This window comes from Kogia breviceps, chromosome 12, assembly GCF_026419965.1.
Source record: "Kogia breviceps isolate mKogBre1 chromosome 12, mKogBre1 haplotype 1, whole genome shotgun sequence".
NCBI lineage: Eukaryota > Metazoa > Chordata > Mammalia > Artiodactyla > Physeteridae > Kogia > Kogia breviceps.
The window spans coordinates 64,060,828-64,074,070 of NC_081321.1; the positions used below are offsets into that span (position 1 = coordinate 64,060,828).

Sequence of the window (13,243 nt, forward strand, 5' to 3'; positions counted from 1 at the left end):
ACTAGCATATTGATTTGATTTTTTTTTCAATTACATTCAGCAAATCCATAAACTACGGAGAGAGCTTGTTGCATCACAAGAAAAAGTTGCCACTCTCACATCTCAACTTTCAGCAAATGTAAGTCACTTTTGATTTTTTTGACACATTAAAACAGGTGTTTATATAGTAAATGGGATAATTTTAGTAACAGACTCACAAACTTTAAATGTCCAAAATTATACAGACTTTAAGTCACTAAATAGTGGGACTTTCCTGCACACTGGGTAATCAAACGTAAATCCACATTGATGAGGAATCACAATGTGCTTAAAATGGCTTTTTGTTTCATGTAAAGTTGGAAACGTTAGTAAAAGCTACAAGTGTTGTTTCTTTTCTTATTTTTTTATTGTTACCAACGCCCAGCCCCACATACATAAGACTTTCTTCAGCTGCAAGACAATAAGGGGTTGACAGTGATTAACTGTGGAGTATAAAAAATTCTTGTGCCCTGTCTCCTTCAACACAATTGACTGGACAATTAGTTAAGCAGCCAGTTAATTCTCTAAATTTGGGTTTCTTAGCTATATTATAAATGAGCTACAGTTCTCTCAAAAACATTGGTAGCCTCCTTATAGCAGTTTAAGCAGCTGAGGGTGGCAAAAAATGATGATGGCAAAACCCATCAATTATATTAACATTTACTGAAGATCTTTCAATGTGCCAGGGAGTATAGTCAGAGTAGGAGTAGAAATAAAGGCGAATCTGTGGCATTGTGCCTGGCCCTAGGGAACAACAGTGTTAGAAGCAGCCGTGAGGGGTGAGGAAGCTCCCGCTGTTTTGCCATATGTCCTGACACCTTCACTCAACGTCAGTCTGCTCACTTGCACTGGGTGGCTCTGGGCCTGTTCCCTGCCTTACCATTCTGCTGGTCGTGGAGTTCTTCCATCTGCCGAACAGAACTGAACACAGCGAGAGTGAGCAAATGTGGGCCCACTGGTATGATTTCAATAAGAGAGATTTTCAGAATAAAAGTTATTGTGCAATATATCGGGCTGGCAAAGAAGTTTGTTTGGGTTTTTCCGTACCATCAAGAACCCAAACGAATTTTTTGGCCAATCCAGTACCTTCCACAGTATATAAGTAAGTCATTTCACTCACAATGCATTTATTTTAGCACTGTATTTGAATTGACTTTATCTCTTTAACTTTGGGAGAATCAGGTGAATTGGGGATTGGTTATATTTATTTTTTATAGATGTTGTCAGGGGATTCTTAAAATAATAGCAGGTTTTAGAGAACTGTTTAGACAATACTGGAAGGGAACAGTATTATTTAACCCATGTTTTTTTGTCTAAGAATAATTCTTAAATAGTTCAGAAGCCACTGTAAATTTTATACTATAGGCTATATTTATAGTAGTATAAAGCACTCCTGTCTAGATTCCTGAATATGTACCCAGAGGACATATTGCAGTGTAAAGACCGGAACACACTGGGTTGTGTTTGTCTGCAATGAGGAAAGCTCAACGACAGACCCTGTACGCTGGATAGTAAAGATATAAATGTCTTGAATGATTACTCAGAGTTTTGTTTTATTTTGTAAATGTCTCTTGCATGGACTTACATATCAGTTGTTGGATTAATAAACGGCTGCTATACATAATGGAATTTGGGGTTTTACACAATAATGTTTATACTGTCTCCATTTAGAAAGTAATACGGTTGACCCTTGAACAGCACGGGTTTGAACTGTGCAGGTCCACATATGCATGGATATTTTAAAAATCTGCATGTAAGTGGATCCACACATTTCTGAATATCTGCATATAGCTGGACCCGCATAGTTCAAACCCGTGTTGTTTAAGGGTCAACCATACACAATCCATGGTTGGTTGAACCCTTGGATGTGGAACTCACAGATGTGGAGGGCCAGCTATGGGACTTGAGCATCCATGGATTTTGGTCCTGGAACCAATCTCCCACAGATACCAAGTGACAAATGTACATGTATATTGTATTAAAAAGAAAAACTGAAATTAAAAGAAGTGTTTAATAAAAGATATATATTTGTTTTTCCCTCTGAGATTCCCATTCCCATTCTTGGTTATTGATTTCTTGTGTTTCCTTTCAACATCGTTCTTCTGTATACCCCTGAATACATATATACAGTACACATTTGCAAAGGCTTATACACACACACACACATATACACACAGAAGGAACCAAGTTCTAACATAGGAGGACAGTCCTGGGGGACAACTTGACACCACTGTTTTGAAAGATAACAAACATTTTACAAAGATGTCAGCCATTGGCTATCTGCCACTTCTCTCCAGTCACGCATGCCACACTATTTTCACAGTTTTTTTTGTGTGTGTGGTACGCGGGCCTCTCACTGTTGTGGTCTCTCCCATTGCGGAGCGCAGGCTCCGGACGCGCAGGCTCAGCGGCCATGGCTCACGGGCCCAGCCGCTCTGCGGCATGTGGGATCTTCCCGGACCGGGGCACGAACCCGTGTCCCTTGCATCGGCAGGCGGATTCTCAACCACTGCGCCACCAGGGAAGCCCGTTCACTGTTGTGTTTTCACGACTATGGACTGTGTATTCTCAGCTGGGCATTTATATGACCGTCAAAGCATGAATAGTGTTTCTTATGGTGGGAAAAAAAAAAGTACTTTTTTTTTTTTTAAAGTACTCTTTCTATGCATAAAGCACAGATATATAGAGAGTACATAATCAGGTATCCAGCATATCTGTGATATTAAAATGGCCATGGAGGAAGGGGACAATTAGGGAAAAAAAAAAAATCTATAATGTCTCCCTAGGGGGTGATAAAGAAAAAAAAAGTAAGAAACATAAAATAAGAAAAATCGGTGCCAAATTGATAAATTTGTTTAAAAAGTGCTAGTCTTGGAAAAACTATCCAAATATCTCCAGCCTTCCCTGTCCACATCTGTGTTATCATTAGTAGTACCTTTTGCGTGTGGATGGGAGCTTAATATATATCCTATTTGGTATGTTCTTCTTCTTCTTTTTTTTTTTTTTTTAACTTCATAATGCATTTTAGAAATATTCTCAAATCACCTCAGACCCACACAGAAACCTGTACATAGCAGCTTTATTTTTTGATAGTGCAAAAATTGGAAACAACCAAAATGTCTCTTAATAGGTCCATGGATAAACAAACTCCGATATATCCATACCATGGACTGCCACTCAGCAGTAAAATTAAATAAATATTAATACATACAGCAACTTGGATGGATCTCAAGTGCATTAAGCTTAGTGAAAAAAAGACCAATTTTAAAAGGTCGCATACTATATAATTCCATTTATTCAGCATTCTCAAATGACAAAATTATAGAAATGAAGAACAGCTTAGTGGTTGCCGGGGTTTAAGGAAGGTGGTCACCTCTCTCCTGAGAGGTGGGTGTAACTATAAAGGGTAGCAATAGGAAGAGCTTTGTGGTGCTGAAAGGTGGTTATTTACATGTGTGAATCTTCATATGTGTACCAATAATGAATTTCTGGTTTTGATATTATACTGTACTTTTATAAAATGTAACCATTGAGGCAAACTGAGTAAAGGGGTACAAGAGTCCTCTCTGTACTCTCTTTGAAACTTCTTGCAAATCTGTAGTTATTTCAAGTTTAAAAATTAAACACTTAAAGATCTATCACAATTTTTTAAAGTGATGTCTAGTTTTTAATTTCTTGGGAATTTAAATCTTATTTCACCATTTAGTGCTTTTTTTATTCGGTGGTGATATGGATTTTTAAAGCTTTTTACCATCAGATAAATGTATTGCTGAAACTGTCAAAAGATAAAAGTCAGAAGATCCAGGTAATGAAGATACATATTATCTTCTACTCTTTTACAAAGCAGTGTATCAAAATTTACTTTAAAACTATTGCAGTAACTAAGAACTTGTGTAAGTGGATGCCTGTGTAAATGTTTATAAAATAAATTTAAGGTCAATCCTATTTTAAACATTTAATAGTATCATTATAATTACTAGGGATGGAGTCTTGTATATTTATGTCCGTTTGTATCTTTAAGGATATAATCTCCTTTACACATTGAGAAATTTGAATTATTTTTAAGGTGCAAACCATCTTGAACTCATTCTCTTTAGCACTTAGTTTAAAATGTCACTTTAGATTCAGTGCACCATTATAAGTCACCAAAGGATTTACTTGAGAAAACACTTGGTTTCTCAGTTCTAAGAAATACTGCATTTAAATTTCAGAATGTGTTTCATGTCATTGCCTATGGGTTAACATCTGTTGATGTATGTAATATATGTATATATTTTAATATACTTGTACAGAAATTAAATTAATTATAAGACTGAAAATTTTTTCTGTAGAGTTTCTTCAATGTAAGTCCAAAATTTTTTTTAATCTTGTACATTTCCTGCTTGGAGGTAAAGATATGCCTTTTGTTTATTATTTTATTCAGACCACAAGTAAACTTTTTACTTTTTGGTTAAATGGGATCACTACAATGACTATTGTTGTATAGAAGTGTAATAGCCATGATTTATAAAGACAAATTACAGTGTTTGGTTCTGTAGAAAATATCATTAACTGTTATTATTATTGTTTATTTAGTAATTATTTTAAGATCCAGCTATTCAGTTTTACTCAATATATGAATAATTCTATTAGGACTTAATTGGTTTTCCTTAATTTGGGCTTTTTGGGGTTTTTTTATTTTTGTAATTGATGTGTCACATGTTTGGACCTGGCAGCATGATTATATTTATATGGAGTCCAGACAATAATCTGTGTTTTGTTTGTTTGTTTGTTTTGCGTTACGCGGGGCTCTCACTGTTGTGGCCTCTCCCGTTGCGGAGCACAGGCTCCGGACGCGCAGGCTCAGCGGCCATGGCTCACGGGCCCAGCCGCTCCGCGGCGTGTGGGATCCTCCCGGACCGGGGCACGAACCCGTGTCCCCTGCATCGGCAGGCGGACTCTCAACCACTGCGCCACCAGGGAAGCCCTCAGGGCATAAGTCTTTTAATCACACATCTCTCAGGTGTTATTTTCCTTGGGATTGTGTCCTATATCTTTGCTCTATTTAATATTTTTATATAATCTGGCAGTTACTTTTGTTTTTCTGCATCTCCCTTAAGGGAAAACTATTTTGCACATAATTAACAATGACAGACACTGAAGGGACAATTTTATACAGTAAAAGAAATGTGAAATCTTATTTATGATAGTTTCAGAGTCATTTTCAGTTCATCTAACTATAGATTTTCAAGTGTAAAGTCATCTATTTCTGTCTGTCTATCTATCTAATCTATCTATCCCCATATACATGTATGTAAAGAGTATTTTTTATTTGGTTGATGGGCTGTCACTGAATTCTGAATGAACAAATGCAGTGCAGGCATTTTTCATAATGATATTCCATCTTATTTTTTAGTACCACAGTTCTTTACATGTCTATTCAGATTATGTTATGTGATTCCAAAACTAAAGACAATATGTATTAAAAATATTTTCCCTTAACTAATATTCAGTCTTGTCTATTTTATTACCTTCACAGACTTCACCTAACACAAGTAGGGAATATTCATCAACATATTGATACAACTTTACTGTGGCTTGAAAATTACGCAGCTGCTAAGAGAAAAGTCAGAACCATGTAAAGTATGATTAACAGTCCCCTTAAAAATCCACAGTTCTTTTAAAGTCATCATTTTATAAAGTTTTTAGACACAATATATTTTCCTATAGTTTAATCAGTCTTACATTCCATTTTTTTTCTCCAGTAAGGTGACAAAGTTTATCACTGGTATAAATGCCTTCCTTTATTTTACCTATTTGTAGTGCCTTTCCATGAATCCAATTGGCGCGAAAGTTGCCCTTTTATTAACTTCAAAGTAACAAAGCTGGGCTTCCCTGGTGGCGCAGTGGTTGGGAGTCCACCTGCCGATGCAGGGGATACGGGTTCATGTCCCGGTCCAGGAGGATCTCGCATGCTGCGGGGTGGCTGGGCCCGTGGGCCGTGGCCGCTGAGCCTGTGCTCTGCAACGGGAGAGGCCACAACAGTGAGAGGCCGGCGTACCGGAAAAAAAAAAAAAGTAACAAAGCTATTATGATAAACTAAGTCAAGGGGACATAAACTTAAAGCAGCATTTCACGAACAAACTTTTCACCGAGAACAATGTGACTCAAATTAAAATGTTCTTTTGTAACTAGTTATATATGTTCTTATAAATAATTAATGAAGAGCAATTTTCCAAAGATTGAAAACTGACCTTCTAATGGTGAACATTTTATATTTACTCATAGATACTAAATATAAGCAATATATTTGTGCAGCATATTCTTCACAGTTCTGCTTTCTTTGTCATATTTTTAATTCCTATTAAACTGATAAAATATGCACAGCTGGTAAAATGAAGCAATTTTCTATAAGTTATATACATTCAAGGACTCATTGTCCAACAATTAAACCTTACAGTTATTTGGGAGAATTGAAACTTTTCAATGTTATGTAGAGTCTTGCATTTCTTGTAGTGAATATTAACAAAGTTCTTCTATTTTAGAGGAAAACAAGCAATTTTAGCTTTAGAATTTAGTAACCCATTGTATCTTCATAGCAGGATTATTTTTAACAGTCTAAACTAGAATCAGCACTAATGGTCGTCATGGACAAACAAATTATAAATCACACAGAGCAGTGCTTTACAGCAAATTCTAACTCCTGCTGCACACCCCTTGGATGAATCTCAAAACATAATGTTAAGCAAAAGAAAACTGTCACCAAGATAATCGTGCCATGTGATTCCACTCGGATAGTTTTAAAAATAGGCCAAGCTAAAACATAGTATTTAGGGATGCAAGCTTAGGTGGCCAAACTATGTAGGGAAACAAGAAAATAATTATAACACAGGTCACTCTAGTGGTTATCTTTTCAGAAGGGAGAGGGGACAGAGATGAGGAAGGGGCAAGGGAGGACGTCCAGGATCTTCAAATCCTCTTTCTTGACTTGGCTGCTGAGTGCATGAATATTCGCGACAATGAACCAGTGAGCTGTACATTTCCATTTTGTTCACCTTTAACATAGTGTGAAGGTTAAGTATAAGAGAAAGTGGGACATAACCTTATGCTAATTCCTGAGGATACTAAGTCTGATGTAATGACATTCCTTGTCATTGGAAACATTTTGAACTATTAGATACTATTTGTTTTTTAAAAAGAGTGTTATTTATCCGATTAAACCTGCTAACGAACCTTGGAGTATGGTTCCCAAGGTCGTGTGTATGTGTGTGTGTCTGAGAGAGAGGGAAGGGCGGAAAGAGAGAGAAGGGAGTAGAAAAGAATAGAGGGTTGTAGGGTTTTTTTGGTTATTAAAAATTTTTTTTTTATTGAAGTAGAGTTGATTTACAATGCTGTGCCAATCTCTGCTGTACAGCAAAGTGACTCAGTTATATAGAAATCCTTTTTTTATATTCTTTTCCATTATGGTTGATCACAGGATATTGAATAGTTCCCTGTGCTATACAATAGGACCTTGTTGTTTATCCATCCTATATATAATAGTTTGCATCTGCTAACCCCAAACTCCCAGTCCTGCCCTCCCCCAACCCCCTCCCCCTTGGCAACCACAAGTCTGTTCTCTATGTCTTTGAGTCCGTTTCTGTTTTGTAGCTAGGTGGGAAAGAATAGAGTTTTACTTACTGATGCACTGGAGATTAATAACATCTTCTAAAAATTATCTTTCTCTATATTACAGTGTCAGGAAAACAAAGGCATCCCAGGATGAGCTCAGAGCTAGGAACAAAGACACATTTGTATCATGATGCTAATAGAAGGGACTTGTACATTCTAGCTGTTACCAATAATGGAATAAACTTCTGGCTGTTACTAACAATGAAATAAACTTCTAGCGCCCTAATTCTTAGGACTCCTGTGATCCATTTTATAATAGGTACCTCAGCCTTTCAGCTCTGGTAGAGTTACAAGGCAACTTATTTTAATTGCATCCTCTCACTCCCTTCTCTCAAAAAAATAATCTTTTGCCAAATTTTCCCCTACACATAGTTTATTATAGATGTAGGTTGTAAAACATTCTGTACTCGTATCTTTTTATGGATGTGATAAAATTGGAGAACATACCTATGTTTTTACATCAAGCCACAGTGAGAGGTTGACGCATCTCTTCATGCATAATATTCTGTGGGTCAAGCTGTTGCATGATGGCATGTCAATAGAAACTGACCTATTTTAGAACTATAATAAAATTTTCAAATACTTCTTAATCGTAAGAGTTATGGTTATGTACTGCAATATGTATAATTCTCTGAGATTTAAAATAAAACCCCAGCGCCATAAAAACTTAAATAAAATATGACTGAATATTATTTCTAGCTGGCCTACCTACATTTCCTTAGTGGAAGGGGAAAAAGTAGGAATAAAAGCCCTTTTTTATTGAAAAGAGTTTGGAAAGTGAAGACAACTCTTTTCGATCCAATTCTTTGTTAGTAGAAAAAGAGGAAAGATAATGTTATAGCTGTCAGCAGATGTCTGACACTTGGAGGAGAGCATCATTTCAATAGAGAAGCTAACAATATCTTCAAAGGTCATCATGCAGGTATAAAAATGAGGAACATTCGTCCATTGACTATTACCACGATCTCCTATTGGGCTTTGAGTCTAAAAACTTGGCAACTCAGAACTTTATCCATTATTTTGGGTGTCAAATCCTCCATGATGTGCAAGTTAGAAGGTGTTTTTATTTGCAAAATACCATTCCCTTTCAGAAGTTGAACTCATTAAATGTCAAGATTGAAACACTGATTTTTAAGCTGAAGTTCAGAAATAATAGATGAAGATTTGTGTTAACGGAGAGTCAGCACTGAAAGCCAGACATGGCGGTCATAGTATTTAAAGAGTGAGAATACCTGAAATTAAGCATTTTGTAAAGAGAAGCGTTTTCATCCATTCACATAAGGTTCTGACATTTAAGATATGTTCCTTCTGTTTTGTTCACAGGCTCACCTCGTAGCAGCTTTTGAAAAGAGTTTAGGGAATATGACTGGCCGACTGCAAAGTCTAACCATGACAGCGGAACAGAAGGTATGTTCAGGAATTGCCACTGGGGCTTGAAATAAGACAGGAAGTTGCATAGGGTGTTTAAACAATACCTGAGATGCAGCTCCTTAGAAATAATACTGAGAGGATCCATTCTAAAGTAAATTGGAACAATGGCAAGATAACACCTTTTCTTTTAGGATTTTAATTTAAAGACTTATGATCCAGATTAACCTATATTGGAACACACACACACACACACACACACACACACACACACACACACACATGTTCTTTTCAGGCAGTCTATTATTTTACTTCTGACTGGAACTATTGAAAGAATACCAAATGTTAAGAAAAAGAAACAGGAGAAGAGTTAGAATATTCTAGGAATAATTTAACGCAGTTGATGAGTATTGCACTCTGACAAGAATTTTCACAAATTCATGGTCTATAAGCCCAGTTAAAGACCATGGCTGTGATCTGAGATACTCATGAAGAAGGCCTGAAACAGAGGTTAGGGCTCTGTGAAGTAAGGGGCCTTATGTTACAGTATCCACGAGACAAGGAACAGTCCTGCATAATTTTGGAGTAACAAGACTAGTTGGCATCTGGGGACGCTGTCTTTGAAGTAAAGCTAAGCTACATCAAAAGCTTTCAAATAAACCTGAAGGATTTTATGGAGTAGGAGGAATGGTTTTTAAAAAAAAAAATAAAGCAACAGAGAATTTGGTTCACAAAGGCAGAAATATCAAAAGGTCCACACTGGATAGAAAGAATCTGGACACTTTCCATATGATGACCAGTAACTTACCTCCCTGCCATTAATTTGGTGGCCCTAACCTGAGTCCTTGGATGAGTGTCTAAAAAAAGTCTCTAAAATTGTGTGGAAATATTTGTAAAAATGGCATATGTGCATAATATGAGCTGATTTCCATAGTTTTCATCTAATTTTCAAAGAGATCCACATCTAAATAGTTTGGGATAATTTCATAATCAGTTCCTATATCTTTCCATAGGGATGGCTTCAGTTTTGGCTTCAGTTCTGTAAAGTATGGCTTTGGCTTTAAAGAACTAGCATGTGTTATTGAGTTTTGTCAGTTTACTACTTTCTTAAAAGTTAAAAAACAAAAAACTGAACAGTCCAATTAAACCAAAAGAGAAAATCAAATATTCCTATAGTTGCCTGGTATAATTATAGAACTGTATTTTGTTTGCCCTTATCTTTCATTCTCCTATTTCATAGCTCTCCCCTACCCATGAAAGAGAACACTGTCCATCCCTGTCAAGCCTGTTCTAAAAGAGAAGATAACAAACTCCTCTGACCACATAAATTTTGTCTTAATCTTTTGGGGGGGATACAATTTACCATTTCATTATGTAACATAAGAACTCAGCAAAGAGGATTACAAGGCCTTTTTAAGGGCATACAGATGGGAAAGATTATAAATGTTGGAGTCCAGTAGCCTCAAGTTTGAATCTCGATGAGGTCTCTCAAGAGCTGGAGAATCTTCCTTTCATAACCCTCAATTTTGTCATTATAGAAGTGGGAGTTATAATAACTACCTTGTAGAATCATTCTGAGGAGTGAGATACTGTAATATGTCACAGGTAGTAGATAGTCAACAAATGTTACCTTTCTTTTTATTTCTCTCCTTTTTTTCCTTAAAAAATGTAAGATAAACCAAATTCATCATTGGTTATATGCCAGGCATATTGCTAGAAATCATGGTTAGTATTTAAGTCTCAGTATCTTTAAGAAGTCAAGATATATTTTGCTTCTCCATATTTCCTTCAGCTCTTTTTTATTTGTAGGCAAATTTCTCATAGAAACTGGAAATATATACATTTGTTAATTTATAATGTCTATGAAAAATTCCTGAATATTTTAGAGTACATCTCCATAATACAAAGAATTATATTGCACATTATCCTTGAAGTAACATTGCCAAAATTGTAAAGTTTTCTTGGAAGATATCATGATGTCTGCAATTGCCCTTGCCATTTTTTTAACTGAAAGTAGAATGGTTGCTCTTTTAATTGAAATATGTATACACACAAAACAATGCTTATTTTATTTTATCAACATTAGGTTTTTTAACATTCACATTAACATTGTATTTTATTAACAATGTTTATTTCATTATATTATTTAACAATGTTTATTTTAGTAATCTGAGATTTATAACTTGCTTTCTTCCAGAGTGGTTTTGAGAATCTTATAAAGTTTATTGGATTATGATATAACACAATTCAATGACAGAATCTAGTGAAAACCAGTAGAGGAATGTATATAACAAGATGCTTGAGCCTAGGTAATTACCACCCCAAAGTAGAAATTCACTGAACTGAATTGATCTCAAGGAAGCTAAGGCACAAAGGGAGATTGCTTGGCGCGTTTAGTTTTCATTTTCTGACCAGAAGAGCATAATTTAGATTGAAGAGACAAACTTTCAGACACTGAATTCAAGGACAAATTTATTGTAAAATTTCTTAAATTGGGGTCATGAAATAACAAAAGACAAAATCTCTGTTCAAATAGACATTTCTCTAAAAGCTGAGGGCATAACATTAATCATATTTCAGGAAAGCCATTTTCTTCAGGGAGCTGAGATAAAAGGGCATATTGTTCTCTGGTGATCCAACAATCCTGGGAAAAAAGAGCAGAGAATATAAAGCAGAGGTTTTGAAACTCTGTTCTAGACTTCCAAGGTTCCTTTGTCTATTTAGTCATGCACCAAAGTTATAATGAATTTCTATTGTGTATGAGATACCATTCTAGCTACTGAGAATTCAGCAGTGAAATACACACACACATACTTATATCCTAGTTTATAACCGGTTATAATATAAAATAGAGTTTATATTCTAGTAGATGACAGATTATGATAAAAATATAATTCAACTATATGGGAATTTCAGGTGAAGATAAGGACCACTGAAAAATTTAAAGCTAAGAATGAGTATTTTGGGAAGCAAGGTAGGATGCTAACACATGAAGAATCAAAGGCCAAGGTGGTTGCATGTGCTTGGGTATCTACTTGAGAAATAGATAAACTAGAAAAAAAAAAGAATAAAAGAATTTTTAAAAGAAAGAAAGAGAAAGAAAGAAAGGAAGGAAGGAAGAAAGAAAGAAAGATAAACTACTCTAGGACTCAGATCCAAGACTCCTGCTTCAGTGTGTGATTTTCAACAATCATATGACATTAATAGCGTGAAAACTGTATCAAAATTTTAGTTAGGTTTATAGAACAAACTCACTCCCTTGAATAATGTCCTAAATTTTTTCCTTGTATCCAGATGCCAAGTCACACCGATTCTCTTGCTAAATGTATGTGCCAAAACACTGCTTTTATATACTTGTAGCCTAGTAAAAATAAATAAACAGATAAAAATAAAAGAAAGAAAAGACATGTATGAATAACTCAGGAGGCAGAAAATATGAGGTGCAATTAGAAATATAACAGGACAATGTCCTGAGTGTTCTCACAGAGAACCATTGCATTTTCACACTAGTTTTGGCGCAGGGGAGGGGGGGGTTGGGGTTTTTTGTGTGGTTTTTTTGTTTTGTTTTTTATTGAAGTATAGTTGATTTACAATGTTGTGTTAATTTCAGGTATACAGCAAAATGATTCAGTTATATTATATAGTTATAGAATAGTTATATCTATTCTTTTTCAAATTCTTTTCCCTTATAGGCTGTTACAAAATATCGTGTATAGTTCCCTATGTTATACAGCAGGTCCTTGTTGGTTATCTCTTTTTTATATGGTAATGTGTATATATTAATCCCAAACTCCTATTTGTTCCCTCCTCCCCTTTCCCCTTTAGTAACCATAAGTTTGTTTTCTATGTCTGTGGGTCTGTTTACATTAGTTTTAGAGGAGAGGTGGCTGAGAGGAGCCTTCTCAGGCTCTGGGAGGATGAAAAAAATTAATTCAGGAGAGATGGAGGACCTCGTGTCATAGAGGAAGGAACACCATGAGCGTGAACAGCAAGGAGGGAAATTATGGGAGACATTAAGGGAAAAAGAAGGAATGTGGAGGAAAATGTGGAACCAAGGCTTGAAAGATATCTAAGGAATCTGGTCCTTGGAAACAGGGAGGGAGCCATTCAAAGATTTTTGACACTAGGCTCACATGATTAAGGGTTAGTTAATGAAGATCATTCTAGCAGCATTTCCCAGTAGTTTAACAGCATGCCCTGTAGCTGC

At 35.8% G+C, this 13,243-nt stretch overlaps 1 protein-coding gene across 4 annotated transcripts in view; it reads left to right on the forward strand.

Moving 5' to 3' along the window:
• NAV3 (neuron navigator 3) overlaps window positions 1-13,243 on the forward strand; it is an 832,636-nt gene that overhangs the window by 768,358 nt on the left and 51,035 nt on the right. For all 4 annotated transcript variants that reach the window (XM_067009787.1, XM_067009786.1, XM_067009785.1 and 1 more), the window contains 2 exons: window positions 41-118; window positions 8,992-9,075. In XM_067009787.1, coding sequence (XP_066865888.1) covers window positions 41-118; window positions 8,992-9,075 — 162 coding nt within the window. The remainder of the gene's footprint in view (window positions 1-40; window positions 119-8,991; window positions 9,076-13,243) is intronic.